Source organism: Carettochelys insculpta, chromosome 15, assembly GCF_033958435.1.
Source record: "Carettochelys insculpta isolate YL-2023 chromosome 15, ASM3395843v1, whole genome shotgun sequence".
Lineage (NCBI taxonomy): Eukaryota > Metazoa > Chordata > Testudines > Carettochelyidae > Carettochelys > Carettochelys insculpta.
In genome coordinates this window covers 17091630-17110243 of record NC_134151.1, presented here as the reverse complement: position 1 = coordinate 17110243, position 18614 = coordinate 17091630, and the positions used below count along the sequence as shown (strand labels likewise).

The 18614-nt window shown below is 45.2% G+C and overlaps 1 protein-coding gene across 1 annotated transcript in view; it reads right to left on the bottom strand.

The window, feature by feature from the left end:
• The window catches only part of ERGIC1 (endoplasmic reticulum-golgi intermediate compartment 1), a 106491-nt gene that overhangs the window by 56937 nt on the left and 30940 nt on the right, over nt 1-18614 (bottom strand). The window contains exon 2 of the mRNA XM_075009870.1: nt 5509-5570. Within this exon, the coding sequence (XP_074865971.1) occupies nt 5509-5570 (62 nt within the window). The remainder of the gene's footprint in view (nt 1-5508; nt 5571-18614) is intronic.

Below are 18614 nucleotides of genomic sequence, written 5' to 3'. Positions count from 1 at the left end.
CGCCTTGTGATTCACTGTCACTGACTCAGTTCTATTCAGTGCCTGCCGCCACCAAGGGATATGACATCACTTGTGTCAGCAATGAATACAGGGCCACTGACCCAATCTGAGAGGGTGAGTGAATGGACTCAACTACGTGATCAAAGGGAGTCAGTGTGAAATGGAACAGGAAAGCAGTAATTAGGCATCTGATTATAAATTTGGCAGGATCAACTAGATATGTATTTACCACTCCATGCAGAGCACTCAGTGGTAATGATGGTGTGAAACTGCATTACTCAACTAATCTGAAAAGGAGGAAGGAAGATGAAGGGCCCACAGCAAGAAATTTACATCAGCCACAAAATATGCACAGATCTATGGGGTGGGGAGTGGATTGTTAGAAGCAAGGTGAACATAAAGACAAAAAAAACACAGTGTATAAATCATATTGGGCTCTCTTCTCTTCACCAGTCCCATTTCTGATCCTGCAGGAACCCTATCTTTATTGCCACCTCACCTGTCCAGCTCTCTCCTGACTGCTGATGACTACTACCACTATTTAATCCTTGTACTCCACCTGGAGAATAGGTCATCTACAAGTCTCCACCACTTCACTCTGTCTCGGGACAAAGCTTCTAGCTGGCTCCAGGAGTAGCCCAGTTGTTGTTCTTCAAACTGAGTAGACCTCCATGTTGTCTGAGGTCTTCCCCTTCTGCGTTCTCCTTGTGGGTTCCATGTGCGAGCTTGATGGACTATGCTGGTCTTCAGAGAGTCTGGCCTAGCCATCCCCACCTTCTTCTCTTGATTTCAATGTCAACTGGTTCTTGTCCTGCTCTGCTCCAAAGCTCCTCATCTGTGAAGTCTTGCCATTTGATGTGAAGGATGTACCTCAGGCGTCTGTTTATGAATGTCTGTAGCTTCTGATTTAAAGACTTTTTAGTACTCCAGGTTACACCCATACAAGAGCACACTTTTCACATTTGTGTTGCAGAGACGCAGTTTTGCCTTCTCAGATATTATCTGCAACCTCTGTATGGGATGGAGTCTTGAATACAGCTGTTTCTTTCCCTATCCTGGCACTCATATCCTTATCCATTCCTCCATCTGTACCCATAATACTCCCCAAGTAGGTGAACTGCTCCACGTCTTCCAGGTCTGCTGATGACAGCGACTGTGAGATGCTACTGGTTGGAGGGGTTTTCATACAGGTACATTTTGAGCCTGTTGGCTGGAACAGTTGGTGCAGGACTGAGTCTGAGGGCCCTCACCCAGACATTTAATGCAGCAAGCATGACCATTGGAGGTTGGCATGGCTTCCCTTCATGTCGTGCACTGCTTAAAGCCGAGGGACTCCAGCATGGTGGAGACACAGCAAAAATTCTAATGCTACTAAAAAAACTTTTTCTTTTTTTTTTTTTTTAAACTAGCTAACTTTGAAACTCTAACGGGGAGAGTAACTTGAATAGGAAGGCTAGTTAACTAATAACTATCTATCTATATATCTTGGTTGTTTTTCAGAAAGGAAGAAGTTCCATCTACAGCCAAGGACAGCAGAGAAGGAACTGAGGAGTCCCGCATCACACGCACGCCAGATAGCATGAGGAGGCGCTGCTGCGCACGCACGGCATGGGAAACCACGGCTACAGAAGAATCTCTGCGCACCAGTGCGAGGACGCAATGACACAAACCCAGAGTGAGGCACCCATGGGGACACTGCTCGAAGAAGAACCAGTCCTCCCCAGCCCTCAGCTCAGCCTTGAGGTTACCGGGGCACAGAGCCCCAAAACACTCCCTGAGGGAGCTCCTCAACTCTTCTTCTGTCTTTGACGATGACGTCGTTTTCCTTCACCGCTCTCTAACTTTCTCCTTGCCTGTTCTAACTGCATTCCTCTCCAGCATCCTCTTCTATTCTCTCCGTCCTCCCTGCTGGGGGAAGGCTTTTAAAACCTCATAGGAGCCTCAAGTGGGACCAGCTGGCCCCTAGTTTATTTATAGCAGCCTCTCCGCCTGCTTCTCTCACTCTGCCTGCGATCGAGCCTGACTGCCGGAGCTTTTTGGAGCTACCTCTCTTCTCTTGTAAGTTAGTCCACTGGCCTCGCCCTGTTACAACATATGAAAACCAGTCCCACCACCATGTATGTAATGATGGGTTCTAAATTAGTTGTCACCGTTCAAGAAAGAGATCTTGGAGTTACCAGAGATAATTCTCTGAAAACTTCCAATGTATAGTAGCTGTCAATCATACGGCTAAGGCAGGGCTCTGTAACTGAAACAGCGAGAAGTGCTATTTTTTCAAATTCAGTTACAAAATCAATACTTCAAGACCTGCAATGCGTGTGAACATGAGCCAGCCCTTAACAAGTAAAGCCAAACAGTGCTCTGTCAACCCTATTTTAAGACCAGTGCACACAATATGCTTTGTGTCAGTTAGAAAGTTAAATTACTCCCATCTCCAGACTTTACCTGCCTCAGCCCTCAAATCCGCCCCCCCATCCCCAAGCTTTGCCCCCCATCCTGCAAACCTGCCCTCTATCCCCAGGCTTAACGCCTCTCGGCCCCAAACTGCCATCCCAACCCCAGGTTTAAAGACTCTCAGCCCCAAGCCTGCCCCCCACCCATCCCCAAGATTTACCTGCTTCGGCCAATGACCTCTGTGCGGTGCTGCTGCTGCTCCTCCCTGCCTGCCACCTACCCGCCCCTGCTGCTGCCCCCCACCCACTTCTCTCCCCACAGCCGCCTCCTCAGAGCGACTGCTCAGCTCCAGCTGCTCCCCTCTCCAGCCTCCTGCAGGCTGACTTCCCCCACATGGAGGGCATACGCGGCTCCCTGCCCTGCTGGCTTCCCCCCAGCCACAACTGACTGCTCGGTGGCTCGACAGGCTGCCGCTGCTTAAACAAGAAAGCTAAACTCCGTTTTCACAGTGGGCATTGTTTAAGAAGCGGCAGCACTCAGAGCAACAAGTGGCTCTTAAAGAGCTGCATCTGGCTCTGGAGATGCAGGTTGCCGACCTCTGGGCTAAGGAAACTATTAGGAAAGGGATAAAAATAACACTATAACAGTCCATGGTGTGCCCACTCCTTGAGTACTGTGCCCAGTTCTGTTCACCCCATTTCAAATAGGATAAAGAAGAACTGGAAAAGATTCAGAAAAGGGAAACAAAGATGATCTGGGCTATTGACCAGTTTCCAAACCAGGAAAATCTAAAAAGATCAGGGCTGTTCAGCTTAGAAAACAGACTACTAATGACAGAAGTCTATAAAATAATGGGTAGTGTGGAAAGAGCAAATAGGGAAATGTTATCTTTTTCCACAATACAAAAACACAAGGATCGCCTAATGAAATTAACAACTAGCGGGTGTAATACAACAGAAAGTACTTTTGCCACACAACACACTGTGGGACTAATTAACATGGGATGTTGGGAAGGACAAAAGAAAACCACCACCCAGGAAAGTTCATCAATGGCCAAAGTGATCAGGAATTCAACTCAATTCTTGGGGTAACCCTGAACCTCTGACTGCCAGAAGGGGAAGACTGGGATAGCTCATCCAATTGCCCTGTCCTATGCATACCCCCTAAGACAGGGGTTGGCAACCTGCCGCTCCAGAACCACATGCGGCTCTTTAAAGAGTCAGCTGCAGCTCAGTGCTGCCACCGCTGACTCCTCTTGCCGCCTCCTGCTTGCCATGGCTGAAACAATAATACTAAATTTAATTGGTTTAATGGCCGGAAGGACGGACCCAGCTGCTAAACCAATTCAATTTAGTTCCATTATTTCAGCATGGCAGGGGAGGAAGCCACTGGCCCTGCACATGGGGGAAGTGAGCAGGAGAGCTGGGGGGAGGGGCGACCAGGCAGCCCTGCAGAGAAGGAAAAAGAGGCGGAGGGAGGCCTCCTGGGAGCTGAGCACAGCTTCCCTCCCCACAGGCCCAGCACTCCTCCTGGGCAGCACAGTGCCTCACAGCTCCTCCTGGCTCTGCAACCACAGCCCTTCCCCGTTTGCACTGGCAGCCGAGTCCAGCAATGAAATCTCAGGTCCCCCAGGACCTGGCCCAGCCCCCACCTGGCCCCAACGAGTCCAGCACCAGCGCTGCTAGTTTTGATAGTGGCTGGGAAAGTTGCAGGCACTTTCTGGCTTGAGCAGTTGGACAGAGGGGAGGGTGGGGAGCCCCAGAGCCCCCACCAGGGGAGAGCAGTGGGTGAGCAAGTCAGATCCAGGCTCGGTGGGCAGTTTGGGGCAGGTCATGCAGCTGGAGGAGCTCTTCAGCTGAGAGGGGTTAATCCTGGGGGCAGAGGGGATTGGACTGAGAGGGGGTAAGCCTGGGCTTGGGGGGGGTAGTTTGGAGGCTGAGGCAGGTAAAGCCTGGAGATGGGGGGCAGGTTTGTGGGCCAAGGGGGTGCAGCCTGGGAATAGGGGAAGGAGGGTTGATGTGAATATTGCTCTCTCCTGCTTAAGAGTCTGTCCCCTATTCCTTGTCCTCATTTGCTCTCTAATACAGGGATGAAAGTAACTTAAACATTCTAGCTGGTAAAAGCCATTGTGTGCATGCTGTTCTCAAAACAAGGACGGTTTGTCTGCCTTTCTTAAGGACTGTCTCATATTCACACGCTCTGTGGCTCCCAAAGTATTGATTTTGTAACGGAATTTGAAAAAATGGCTCTTCTTGCTGTTTTGGTTGCAGACCCCTGCTAAGAGCTCTGATATGGGCCACTACCTGAGACTGGGTACTGAGCTAAGCAGACCACTTGGTCTGAACGAATATGGCAGTTCTTAAGTACAGAAGGCTTCATTCCCTGTCCTCCGGGTACTGCTTCCACAATGTCCCCAGCAGGTCTCAGAGCTTCACACCAGAACTTAGGTCTCGGCACTGGTATGAGCTAGTTCCTCAACTCACCCAAGAGCAAGTTCTTTTGGGCAGAAAAAGGCCAGCGTTTCTGGGTTGCAAACAGGGTTGTCTCTAGTTCCCTGTCGGTTGGGCGAGGGTGTTTTTAATATGAGAGAAGAAAAAACATGGCAAGAACTGCAAAGTCTGTTTGGAGCAGACACACATTCATCAAGCGAGGAAGCTAGCAGCTCCCCATCCGCTTCAGCCTGTGTCCAATTCCTGACAGTTCAGAGCCAGTGTTGCCTGCAAGCTGAGAACCTGGGCAGCCACTCAAGAGAGATTCAGGTCAGTAAAGAGCCCACAGCTGGTCACAGCCAGCAACATGTGTTTGTATTGTGGGTGCAATATCTTAGTGCATATTACAAAATTATTCCACCTGTGGATGGCAACACTGTTCAGAGTCTGCTTTGAACAACTCTTTTGTTGCCATTTTCTGGATATGTAGTTCTAAACCCCAGACAGCTTAAGGGACCATCCAGCTCTTCTGTGCAAAAGCACAGACTGGTCACAACAAGCCGACTCAGCTACAGAAAATGCCTTTTGTCATGTATCACTTTAAAAAACAGACCTGCACTGAAAGGGGGCCAGAAGAAATGTTAAATTTTAGAGTGCACAGGCAGCAGTGAGAACTGGTACTTACTAATAGCTCCTGTGTAGGTTGGCTGTGTAAGATCTTTTGGCACTTTCCTGTAGATATCAAACCTGAAAGAAGAAAAGCAATGGCCATAAAACAGGTGGATTATTTCAAGATTCTTCATGCCCCTGCAAGGCTGAATGATGCTCAGGAGTTTTCCATTCATGTTTCCAACATTTTTTATTTTACTGATGGGCAAGAAATAAATTCCCAAAGCTCTCTCCTTCTGTACAGTTATGTAACTGAGCTACTTCTTGGCTCAAAGTTACCAAGCTCCCCCACTCCACTTCTCTTGCGCTGCTTTCTTGCATCTCTGCATTCTAGCTATCAGTTATTCCGTTAGCAGTGGGGGAAAATAGATTAAAGTGGACAAATTATAGACCACTGTATAAATCAATGATGTCATCAGAAAAAATATTCTTTTCCCTTGACAATTTTTTTAATGAAAACTGTGGGCTCATAAATGCAAGGAACTGAGCCCATTACCTGCCAGGCAGGCTGTTTACACTCACTACCCATAAATGTTTGCCTGTGCTCACCTGCAGCACCCACTTTGGACATGGATGGAATACCAGAGAGGCTGCTAGTGTCACAGGACTGGGAAGTCATTTTGGAGACACTGACAATCAGACCCAGGGACTAGGAGAAGAGCAACACATACATATATTTTCATTTAGCAAAAAAACATTTTGAATTCAGATCCCTGGAGGCTATAAACATCTGTACACTAACCTCCTGGACCCAGTCTTTTTCTGCTTTTCACAGCAAGATCCACAGAACAGATTTTCTACAGATTTTCTCCAAACCTCAAACATGAATTACCGAGACATAGTTGTGTCTTTTAAATTAGTCCTGCTGTAATGAGCAAAGCTGTTCAGTTACTCAGCTCCTATGACAAAAGGTACACAATGGTGACCTAATTAGAGAATAGATCTGATAAGACAGAAAAGCCCCTTTCACATGGGAACCGGGATGGGTTCAAGGCAAAACAGGAAGCAGGTATTTGAAATCATTAAAAACAAAGACAGGCGACATGGGAGCAGGGATTCATGGAAAAAGTCTCAGGGAGTCTGGCTTCAGCTGCCAAGAAACTTAAAGGGAAACATTCATTCACTAGACCTCATTGAAGTTCACCAAGGTTGTATGTGCTACGATGACAGTGAGAAACACAGGAACTACTGCCAGCTAATCCGCAAAGCAACACATGCAATGTGTTCGTGTATTTGGTGTTTGCAGCTTCTCCACCTTGAATCTCCCAGCAATAATTCAAAAAGTCAGAGTGTTGAGCTACGAAACCTATACTTGGATGTCTGACACAAGGAGAGAAACCACCTAAGCATTTTGTTTTCTCCCCCAAGAAGTTTAATATTAGACTACTATTTCTATTCAGTCATGTCTTTTAATATCAACATGGCTCAGCTTTGCTATTTTAAACTCCATAGTTAAACTTTAACTGTCTTATGGTCTTGGCTATATTATTTCCAATCAGCTTGTACTCCACCATGCCCGCTGCAATGCAGGCTTGACATCATATTTTCCAAGACTCAGTAAAAATTAATTAGTCCATTAAACAGAAAACCCTACTCTGAAGTGTGAAGTGACTGGTCCCCCAAAAATAGCCTTGGTGCTTTTGTGTTTGTTTTCTTAAAAATTCCATAGCGGTACATGAGGTTTTGGGGTTTTTTTTCCAGCTCAGGTCCCACAAATTCCCAAATTCAGCCCAAAGTCCCTGTCTCAACCTGCAATAAGACAGATAAGACCTGTCCAATACCAAACTGGACATTTTATAACCTGCACTTTCCCACAGAAAGGACACAAGGCTAAGATTCATTGTTCCATTCTCTCTTTGACTTTTCATATACTAAAATGCAATAGGTGGTTTCCTTGCAAAGCACTGAAGTATTTTGTTTATAGTTAACCTCTGTATTTATCAAAGAATGTCAAAGCATTTTATCAGCACTGTGCTAACTTCACAGCACTCTCTGGAAGGTGAGGAAGCATCATCACCCCCATTTTCCAGATGGGAGACATCACATAGTACAGTGAAATTAAATTACTTGCACAAGGTCTCATGATAAATTTGGTCGAGCCAGAAAAAGTCTACCCTTCTAACCATTAGCTGCCATGCCTTGCTATATTTTATCTGCCCACACTGGACTAGTCTAAAAAAACAAAAAAGCAGTCCAGTAGCACTTTAAAGACTAACAAAATAATTTATTAGGTGATGAGCTTTCGTGGGACAGACCCACTTCTTCAGACCATAGCCATACCAGAACAGACTCAATATTTAAGGCACAGAGAACCAAAAATAGTAATCAAGGTTGACAAATCAGAAAAATATTATCAAGGTGAGCAAATCAGAGAGCAGAGGGGCAGAAGGGTGGGAGGGGGGAGTCAAGAATTAGATACAACAAAGTATGTAAAAAAGCCCCTATAATGAGCTAGAAAATTGCCATCCTGGTTCAAACCACATGTTAATGTGTTGAATTTGAACATAAAAGAGAGTTCAGCCGCCTCTTTCCAAACTGCTGTGAAAAATCCTCTTCAGTAAAACACAGAGTTTCAGGTCATTAACAGAATGGCCCACTCCAATAAAGTGCTGGCTGACAGGTTTGTGAAACAGGAGTGTTTTTATGTCTGTTTTATGCCCATTAATTCTTCGTCTAAGAGAGTTTGAAGTCTGTCCAATATACAAAGCATCTGGGCGTTGTTGGCACATGATGGCATATATGATGTTAGTTGCGGAACATGAGAATGTACCCGTGATTCTGTGAAGAACCTGAAGAAGTGGGTCTGTCCCACGAAAGCTCATCACCTAATAAATTATTTTGTTAGTCTTTAAAGAGCTACTGGACTGCTTTTTTGTTTTGATACTATATAGACTAGCACAGCTATCTCTCTGTTACTGGACTAGTCTAATCAATGGGCCAGCAGCACTTAACTAGCCTCCCACCGAGGAGGCATTAAGGAATATTCAGAGTTCAGGTAGAAGACCATCATGGTGCTACCACCATCTGTACTATGCCTACTACAGGACAGAAACGCCCAGCTCCAAAATTGCCTACCAGCACTAGCACAGGAAAACTAGAGTGCCTTTTGGATTCTGTCATCATCTGTCTGACTGAAAATCAGTATAACAAGCTCCTTCTCAGACCACCTGGAGGTAGAATGGAGTAACAGACTAGCACCTGCCTGCCACAGACCTAGATGATTTTCTACTATTTAATTTTATTCAGGATTCAAAGTTGGGGGTGATGGAAGGGAGGGAGGAGAAACAGAAAAGTATAACAATAAAAATAATCTCAGGTTAAAGCCCTGGCAATATCACATATCCAGGTTCAATGACCGACTAAGCCACAGAATAAATCACTTAATCATCCAGTGCCCCAGTTTCCCACCTGTGAAATCCTCCCCGTTGTGCTGAGCAAATAAACTCAGTGTCTGTGAGGTGCTCAGATACTGCACCAATGAATGGGGCCAAGTACATACACAGAGAGAACTGCCCCCCTCCCCTTGCCAGCTTTTGTTCATACGTAATGTAATTGACTAAGCATGCTGGGCTGGATGCTTATAGTACTATACATTTTTATGGTTCTATTCACTGCCAGCCCTTAAACACATTACTAATGTTCCTGAACTGAACAGCCCATTTATGGGTCTGCAGCCACCCTGAAAACATCTGGAAAGTGTTGTTTACATTTTCTTCCACATACACCAAACCAATAGCAGCAGATAAAATGACCCAGAGCAGCTGATGACATCATGATCCCACAGGAGGAGGAAACAGCTGAACTTCCTGCTCATAAGCCATTAAACCCTCAACATGGGCATCACCGCCCTGAAAACACAATAGCAGAAAGGTGAGGCGAGAAAGTCAGTGGAGAGGGAAGCAGAGCAAGGGCTTTGGAGGTTACTGAACAACTGGGAAATAGGAAATAGCTCTATGCTGAATGCAGTAAAACTACAGCCATGTGTACACTATAAAAGGAAGCATGTTTTTAGAGTGAGCAATGTTCACTAGTTTTAAAAGTTATGACCCATCGCAGGATAAAAATAAATTCAGAATATATATAGGTATTTGAATAAGTACAAAGCTGCTTTCAAAATAGGGCTTCTCCCATTTTAGTGACCCTGATGGCACCTACCTCCTAAAGACTTCTCTGTGTTACCCATAACACTGCCCCCCTGCCTGAAAAAAAGGCAACAAATATTTTTTGGGTTTTTATACAGGGATATCTCGAGAGAGGGACAGAATCAAAGCTGGTGCAACAAAACAAAGTCACGTGACAGGCCACAGGTCAGTGTCCTGCTGGTTGTTATCACCCGTGAAAGAAGAAATCTAACCTCTCTATTTTCACACTGCTTCAGTTGCATTCCCAGCCTCCTCTCACTGAATAAAAATCACAGATAGAGACAGAATGGCGCCAAAACTCTGCATCCTAAAATGCTTCAATTGTGCGAGTGTCTGGAGTTAGGGTTACCATAGCTGACCGTTCAAAAAAGAGGACATCCCTGAGAGATATCAGTACCTACCAACTCATGTTGTAGTAATGTACTATATATACTACTATAGCTGGCAGATACTGATACAGATACACTCCCTCTCAGGGGTGTCCTCTTTTTTGAACGTTCAAATATGGTAACCCTGGTTTGAGCCACATCCACACTTCTGGACCCAACCCTCTCTCTGATCCCATTTTGTATTTCTATAGTATCTGAATCTCAAAGTACTTCATAAACATTTAATACCCAAGCGCACCACCACAACAGATGAGCTGCACCAAGAAAATCATGCCCCAGCCTGAGGAGCACACAATCTGCAGCTACATTATGTCTATGCAATATTTTGAAGCCTGAGGAAGGGGCCTCAGAGCCCAGGTCAATAGATGCAGGCTAGCAGGGCTCATGCTAGTGCTGTAAAAATAGCTGTTAGTTAGTGCTTTGATGTTTCAGCTCAGGCTGGAGATTGGGCTTGGAAAGGTAGGAGAGAGAGATGGGCTTCAAAGCCTGCGCTCCAGCCCAAGCCGCAACTTCAAAGCAAAATCTACATAGCTTATTTCACAGCTTTAACACGAACCTTGCTACCCTCCATTTGTCAACCAGGGCTGGGAGCTTCTTTCCTGTGGACCCCAAGAGGCTGTACAGACATACCCATGTGTATAGTACAGTACACAGCAAAGTGAATGGACTATATATGGTAGGAGAATACTTTGTGAAACCGGCAAGCTTTTAGACGGGAAAAGGAAGGGCTCCCATACCAAACTGTGGAGAAATGACACAGTGATGAAAAGAACTTGGACTGTAGGCAGGAAGGAGAGATAAATGGAGAGCCCAGGGAAGGCATACAAGCTTAAACTTGACACGGGGCAAATACAGATAAATGGCCTGACTGGAAGAAGTAGTAGGTAAACTTGGCAACTGCAGCAGGTCAAGACAGAAAGTATCACCAGCAGTAGGGCTGAAGAGAGGGATGGATCAGGGAATCTGCAGACAAAATACAATCATCCAGCAGAAGCCAGGGCCATACATTGGTCACGGAGGCCAAGAGCCGGAAGCGGGGTATAGGGGGAAGAGGAGGAGACTGAACAGGGGAAAAAAAAAGACTAGAGATGTATAAATAAGCCGAACCTATCTGTGGAAGTACAGGTTGAATCTCTCTAATCCAGAACTCTCTTGTCCAGCAACATCTGTAATCCAGCATGATTTTAGTTAGCTGGACAACCACTTACTATGGGTGTAGCCGAATTGCCCATGGTCCCATAAAGTCTGTTTCAACCCCTACCCCCAGCTCTCAGTGTTCTGTGCTGTTCTTAGCTATAATTTACCCCATATGTCTTCTAAGAGCCAGGTAAGCAGTAAAAGCATTGGTAATATTGCTAGACAACAGTTACCTCCCATGGTCCAGCAAATTCTCTCATCCAGCAACCATTAGGTCCCAAGGGTGCCGGATTAGAGAAGGTCAGCCTATACTCTCCAGTGCAGAAGAAATATGCTTTAGATCACAAAGGCGTATAAACCAACCATTAAGCATAATTAACTTTGATTACCAAAGCACGTAGGCTTACAATCTGCATTTGGCAATGATCCTAGACTGAGGCACCTCTCTAGGAAAAGCTGTAATACCTGTTATTGTCCTTTGTGACAAGAAAGTCTACTGTGAGTCCCATGACGGATTTGTGCAAGGACCATTTATGACTGGTCACACATTGCCTACTCAGGAAGTCTACTAGGCCAGTGACTGCGCGGCTTGTCCAGACGGGGGTCCTTATTTGGTAAAAATGATTATTTAATTATTTAATTACTTATTTGGTAAAAATGATCAAATAATATAAATCAATTGAAATATAAATATAGTATTTACATTTCAGTGTATAGTACATACAGCAGTCTAAACAAGTCATTGTCTGGAGGACATTTTGGCCGTGTCTACAATAGCCCAAAACTTCAAAATGCCCAGGCAAACGGCCATTCGAAGATTACTAATGAACCGCTGAAATACATATTCAGCGCTTCATTAGCATGCGGGCAGCCACGGCACTTTGAAATTGCCGCAGCTCGCCCAGACAGGGGCCCTTTTCGAAAGGACCCTGGGAACTTCGAAATCCCCTTATCCCTATCTGATAAGGTAGAGTAGAGTAGTTTGGAAATTTTGAGAGTCACTGGCCTAGTAGACTTCTGCTGATAGGAATAAGGGGATTTCAAAGTTTCCAGGGTCCTTTCGAGAAGAACCCATCTGGACGAGCCACGCGGCAGCAAGCCGCAGCAATTTCGAAGTGCTGCGGCCGCCCGCATGCTAATGAGGCACTGAATATGTATTTCAGCGCTTCTTTAGTAATCTTCGAAATGGCCATTTTGAAGTTTTGGGCTAGTGTAGACGTAGCATTTAGTTTGTACTGAACTGCCCTACTGCTTTTTATGTAGCCTGTTGTAAAACTAGGCAAATATCAAGATGAGTTGATGCATCCCCAGAAGACCATTGCCCAACCCAAGGTTGAGAACCACTGTGCTAGGGTATCGCTAACTCCTAGGAAGCGCAGGGCAGTGGGGTTGCCCCACTCACACTTCTCTGTGGTTTGGTGTTGCCATCAGAGATCTCAGAAATCAGCCTTCAGATCACTCTCAAAAGATAGTCAGGCATCCCCACTTGACATCAGAGAAAAGGCCAATCCAGCAAATGACAAAGAAAATATGACTCTTTGAGCAGCGGCATTGCAGAATAAGCGTTTTGGCTCCAGTCCTGAGCACTTTGCTTGTTCTGTGTTCCTGGAGGAGATCTCAATAACTCTACATGAGTACATCACTGGACCATATTTGGCATGGTCCGCCAGTAAATCTGTACTATTCAGTCTGCATTGTTCCTGTTCTGGGGAAGGCATCAATGCCTTGTCTTTGGAGTGAAGCTTCTCCCCTTCCTTACAGGACAATGTCTCCCTATGCTTGAATCTGTGGTTGGACTCTGCTCAGCAATTTCAGTCTCACTTTTGTCAGCGCTGTAACAGAGAGGTAGTCGTACTACTCTGTACTCCTACAAAACAAAGCAGCAGAAACGTAGCACTTTAAAGAGTAACAAAATTATTCATTTGGTAATGAGCTTTCATGGGACAGACCCACTTCTTCAGATCAATTTCATTTCCAATACAGACTGACATATATAAGCATAGAGGACCAAAAAGAAAAAAAAATTCAATAAAAACTGACAAATCAAATAGGATAGAAGGAAGGGGGTGAGAGGTGGGGGGATGTTAACTGTCCTGTCTGAGATAATTACCAGCACCAAAGAAAGGGATGCAGCCCTTGTAATGCGTGAGGTAGTTGATGTCTCTGTTCATAATGCGTTGAATTTGAATATGTACTCTAACTCAGAAATCTTACATTCTACTCTGTTGTTAAATTCTCTATGTTGCAGGACACAAACTCTCTGGTCTTTAACTGAATGGCCCACTCCAGTGAAGAGTTCACTGACAGGTTTATGTGTATTGAGTTTCTTGGTGTCTGCTCTGTGTTCATTTATTCTTTGGCGAAGGTTTTGCCCAGTCTGTCCAATGTACATAGTGTCAGGGCATTGTTGGCACATAACAGCATATACAACGTTGCTGGAAGTGCATGAGAACGTGCCTTTGATCTCGTAACTAACATGGTTAGGTCCAGTGATGATATCCCCAGAATAAATATGTGCACAAAGTTGGCAGCAGGGTTTGTTGCAAGGAGAAGTTCCAGGATTCGTATTACTCTGGTATAGCCTGTGATTGCTGGTGAGAATCTCTCTCAGGTTAGGAGGTTGTCTTTAGGAAAGGACAGGCCTGTCACCTAGAGCCTTCTGGAGTGTAGCATCCTGATCCAGAATAGGTTGTAGATTTTTAATGATGTATCGCAGGGGCTTGAGTTGGGGGCTATAAGTGACGACAAGTGGTGTTCTGTTGTTGATCTTCTTGGGCCTATCTTGAAGTAGCTCATTTCTGGGTATTCGTCTGGCCCCGTCAATTTGTTTTGTTACTTCTCCCGGTGGGTAATTCAGTTTTATAAACGCTTGGAAGAGTTCTTGCAGTTTTCGGTCTTTGTCAGTAGGATCAGAGCAGATGTGATTGTATCTAAGGGCTTGACTGTAAATGATGGATCGTGTGGTGTGAACTGGATGGAAGCTGGAGGCATGTAGGTACGTGTAGCAGTCAGTGGATTTCCGGTAGAGGGTGGTGTTGACGTGGCCATCAGTGATTTGTACTGTGGTATCCAGGAAATGTATTTCTCATGTGGAATAGTCAAGGCTGAGATTGATGGTAGGATGCAGGTTGTTAAAATCTCTGTGGAATTCTTCCAGAGTCTCTTTATTGTGGGTCCTGTTAATGACACTGTTGACACCACGAGCGCTGACCCCAAGACCAGTGTTTAGTCTGTCAGTACCACTGTCCAGCCAGCATATAGGCAACTCACGCTGGAGCAGTCAGTGAAGCCAGCACCAATTTTGACAGGCTCTTCTTTTGTGCCTTCCTTTTGCTAAACCCTAGTTAGTGAGTGCACTTACAAGAGCAGCCATTGACAGACACTTTCAGTCTTTCTTTGGAGGCAGTCCCTTGAGTATGAAGTGACAAGTGTATCAATTGAACAAATGCAGCTTTGACCACGTACCCCTAGACGTAAGAGTTCTCAAAAGAAGATTTACACAGAGCACCTATCTGGGATGTGACTCACAGAGAAGAAAAGGTACCGCCTGTGCCCATCAACCCGGGGCAAGCGCATTGCAGGCTGGGCAGGATTCAAACTGATTATTTGGAGCTTGCCATGTTAGCTGGCACGAAGCATTTGCACCACTGTACGGAGAATGGTACAGGATGGGCGGGGCAGAGTTTGTATATTACTAACCTGACACTTGTTTGGCAGCTTCCAATCAGAAAGATTCATGGGCCACATCATCAGTAGGTGTGATGTAAGCCCCTCAGAGATGGTACACCATACAGATTCTGTAAAGGTGACACAAAATTCTGCAGTAACAGTCCTGTAAGATATGGTGATCTTTGCGCACAAAAAGGAAGTGCAAACTTCAGGGAAAACAAATAAAAGCTGTTGAGTCAGTAAGTATTAGCAGGACTGCCACAAAGGAAGCCCTTGGCATCAGGAGGAATTTGACAGGAATCAAGATGTTCCCCTCCTTACATCAAGCCAGGTCTCTCCGGGTACATCTACACTGTTTTTTAAAATAGCAGCGAGTCTCAAAGCTTGGGTCTGTAGATTTGGGGTTACACTACTGCAGTAGAAACCCCTGTGCAAACATCATGCTTGTGCTCTGACACCACTCCTTCCTCAGGCTATCGTTCGCCCCACAGACCTCCTGTCTGGTTCCCTTTCCCATGTGCCTCTCACACACTGGAGCCATGAGCAGCTGATTTGCAGAGTTCCAGCTCTGGGAGGGAGTGGGAGGAGCAGGGATGGAGTGTGATTCAGCGGATTCACGGTGCTCCGTAAGTACTCGCAGGGAGGGCGAGGAGTATGAAGTACAGGGTTACACTGCCCCAAATCATCAGAAGGGCATGGGGAAGCGGGGCCAGATGGGAGATCCACGGGCCTCAGCTGGAAACGCATTAGGCTGTGGGCTGCTGAAATCCATTGAGATGAAAGAGGGTCACTCATGCAGGCCTCCCATTGTTCATGGTTGCCCATCGCTGCTGCAGCCCAGGCCCAAATGCCTACACAGCCAGTTTTAGCACGGAAGCATGAGCCTTACAAGCCTGAGTCTGTAGACATGGGATCTGAGACTTGCTGTCATGAGTTTTAAAACTCGTTGTAGATCAGCATTCCCTGTAAACTGAGCACCTGGGCAGCCACCCACAAAAGCTTTAAATGCAGCCCAGCTGATTAGCAGAGCGCCCAGAGCACCCACAGCTGGCAGAATGTGTTCTGCACATGCCTTAGTACACACAAAATTTACTTTGCATGTGGATGGAAAAAAAATGTGGAGAGCACCGCTGCAGAGCTACCCTCAATGCATAAAATGTAGGAGCTGCTCTGGTCAACATATGCAGGAACACTTGATGTTTCCAGATCCCCTCACTGGTCGCAGAGAAGCACCACAAAGGAATGCACGTGCAGAGAACAAAGCAGCAGCCTCCAGACCAGAAAGGGCAAACAAGGCTGAGCACACCACCCGCACCAGCCTTTTAGAGCAGTTAAGTGATTCTCCGGGTTGTTCTATTTCCACACTCTAGTGACTCACCAGAATGATTCACTACAGAGAGACATTAAATTCCTTAGCCACCTACTCTCAGCAAGACCGCAGACAAAACTGAGGATGGGGGAGGAGGAAGATACAGACACACACACATCTACACTTGTTTACTGAATTCTGGGAAGTGGAAGAGGTGTTCCACTTTTTCTTTAAGGCTGCATTTTATGTCCCAAAAAATTATCTCAGCGGCCAAGCAAAACCACAACACACAACCCAGCTGCAGAAGAGACTTCACACACCAGCAAATACTACCAAAGTCATAACTACATGATAAAATTCACAAAGAGATGATTCTCTTCCCCACACCCCATTTCATATGATACACATTTGACTTTAACACTTAGAGTAGGTTGGGAAGTGTATTTTTCCAAAGCAGAATCGTATATTAAAGATCAGCTTCCCCTACCCTTTTCATCTGCTTTTTGACAAACATCGGCATAAAAATGGCTGGTCTTTCATGAGCACAACATGTAGTGAGAAAGGAAGACACTAAGGAGCTGTGGCCAGGGCAAAACACTGTTCCTTCCCCTACTCCCCATCCTAAAAGAGATTGTTCTTTTCATTGGGACAAATGATGTATCTGATCTAACTGAAATGGAAAAAAGGACTACACTGGGACAAGTCAATGAAACTGTCATACATCAAGCCACATGAACTCCATGCCTATGATAAGGTTACGGGTAGTAAAGAACCCTGCAGTCTCTCTTGCAGTAACCAGCTCCTGGCAATAGAATTACTTTTAAGCAGGTACTTCTCACCCAGAAATGAATCTATCCTGGATTGAGGGTATGTCTACACTACAAGGAAGATCAGCCCGGTGAGGGTCGATCTTCTGGGGGTCGATTTCGTGTGCTTGGTAGGGACACATGAACTCAAACTATCTGGAGTTGCCAGTCAACCCTTGCGCTCCTCAATACCACAAGGACTACGGGAGGTTGATGGGAGAGTTTCTCCAATTGACCTCCCTCTGTGAGGACAGCCAGGTAAGTCGACTGTAGATAAGTTGATTGCCATAAGCTAGAATTGTGTATGTGCGAACAATTTTAACGTCCAGTGTAGACCTCTCCTGAGAAGAATGGGTCAGGTCAAGTTTAGCCTGAAATACAGGCTGCATTAAGACAAGCTTTTATGAAACTTCACACAACAAAAAAGTGTTTATTTTATTCTTATTTCACTAGAAAGTTTGGAAAGCACACACCTCCACAACCACTACAACCCAAGCACCACGTTAGTCCAGGAGTGATCCGAAAGTAAAAGAGATGGATCATTTTTAGCTAGCTGAAGTGAAAAGAATGCAAGTGTGCAGTTAAACAGTAGATTTCTAAAGCTTTTTCATTTTAATAAACAAAGATGGTATTTACCAGAATTTTTAAGTCGGAGTGTCCCTGTTAATTAGTTGAACATTAACAACCCTCAGACATCATCTAATGTGCATGTTAACTGTCCTCCGAGTGAAATGCTAAGACAGTTTTGGGCAAGATTGCTACAGGACAGAGAAAAAAGTAAGACTACATGCAAACTGTATATTCCTAGTTAAGGTTACCAACTCCTGATGTTTCTAAGTCATTCTCAAAATCCACACTAGCACCGAGAGAAAAACAACAATTTATAATAATGAATAAATTTAGGCTCCATCTACAAACACAAAAAAGGTGACATTTACTGAATAAATCTTAGCATTTCTTTAGCAATTAACTATTGGTCTGCAGATCATTTAACCTGCCAGTTTCACAGATTTGATAGCCAAAATTAGATTTGCAAGAATATTTCTGCTACACATTTTGCTGACCAAAACAAGCTGGAAATTCAGTGTTCAAAAAACCAAAGATTTTATTGAGTTATGGCATGAGAATGGATAGCATTTTCCAGGTTAAGATATTTCAGTATCAAGTTCACATTTTCATTAGGCTGCATACTATTGTACTGACAATGTAGAGCAGCATTGCAGGTCTTTGGCTCCCACCACACTTGCTGTGTTCTTCAGGCCTGATGCTGGCAGAAAGCTACCCACTCATCCTGGAAGGGGCATATGGTACATTCCTACCCATCACAATCCCTGCAATATGACTAGGCTTGGCAGATTTGATTTAAATACATTAGTAACTAATAAAGTAGGGTTTCACCTGTTGACAGGAGTAGCTGCCCAGATTCCATCCGTCTTATCTCACACAAGCCCAAAACTGCAAGCTTGTACTGTTTCATCTATACTGCAGTCTATGTTGTCTTTCCCGCTTGATAAGTGGTCTGACCATTCCATGTACCAAACTGGGTGGCTGTCAAGGGAAAAGACCAAGGATCAACCAGTAAAACACTACCACTGTCACACTGAGAGGGGATGACCTGGAAGATGTGGAGCAGTTCACCTATATGGGGAGTATTATGGGCACAGACTGAG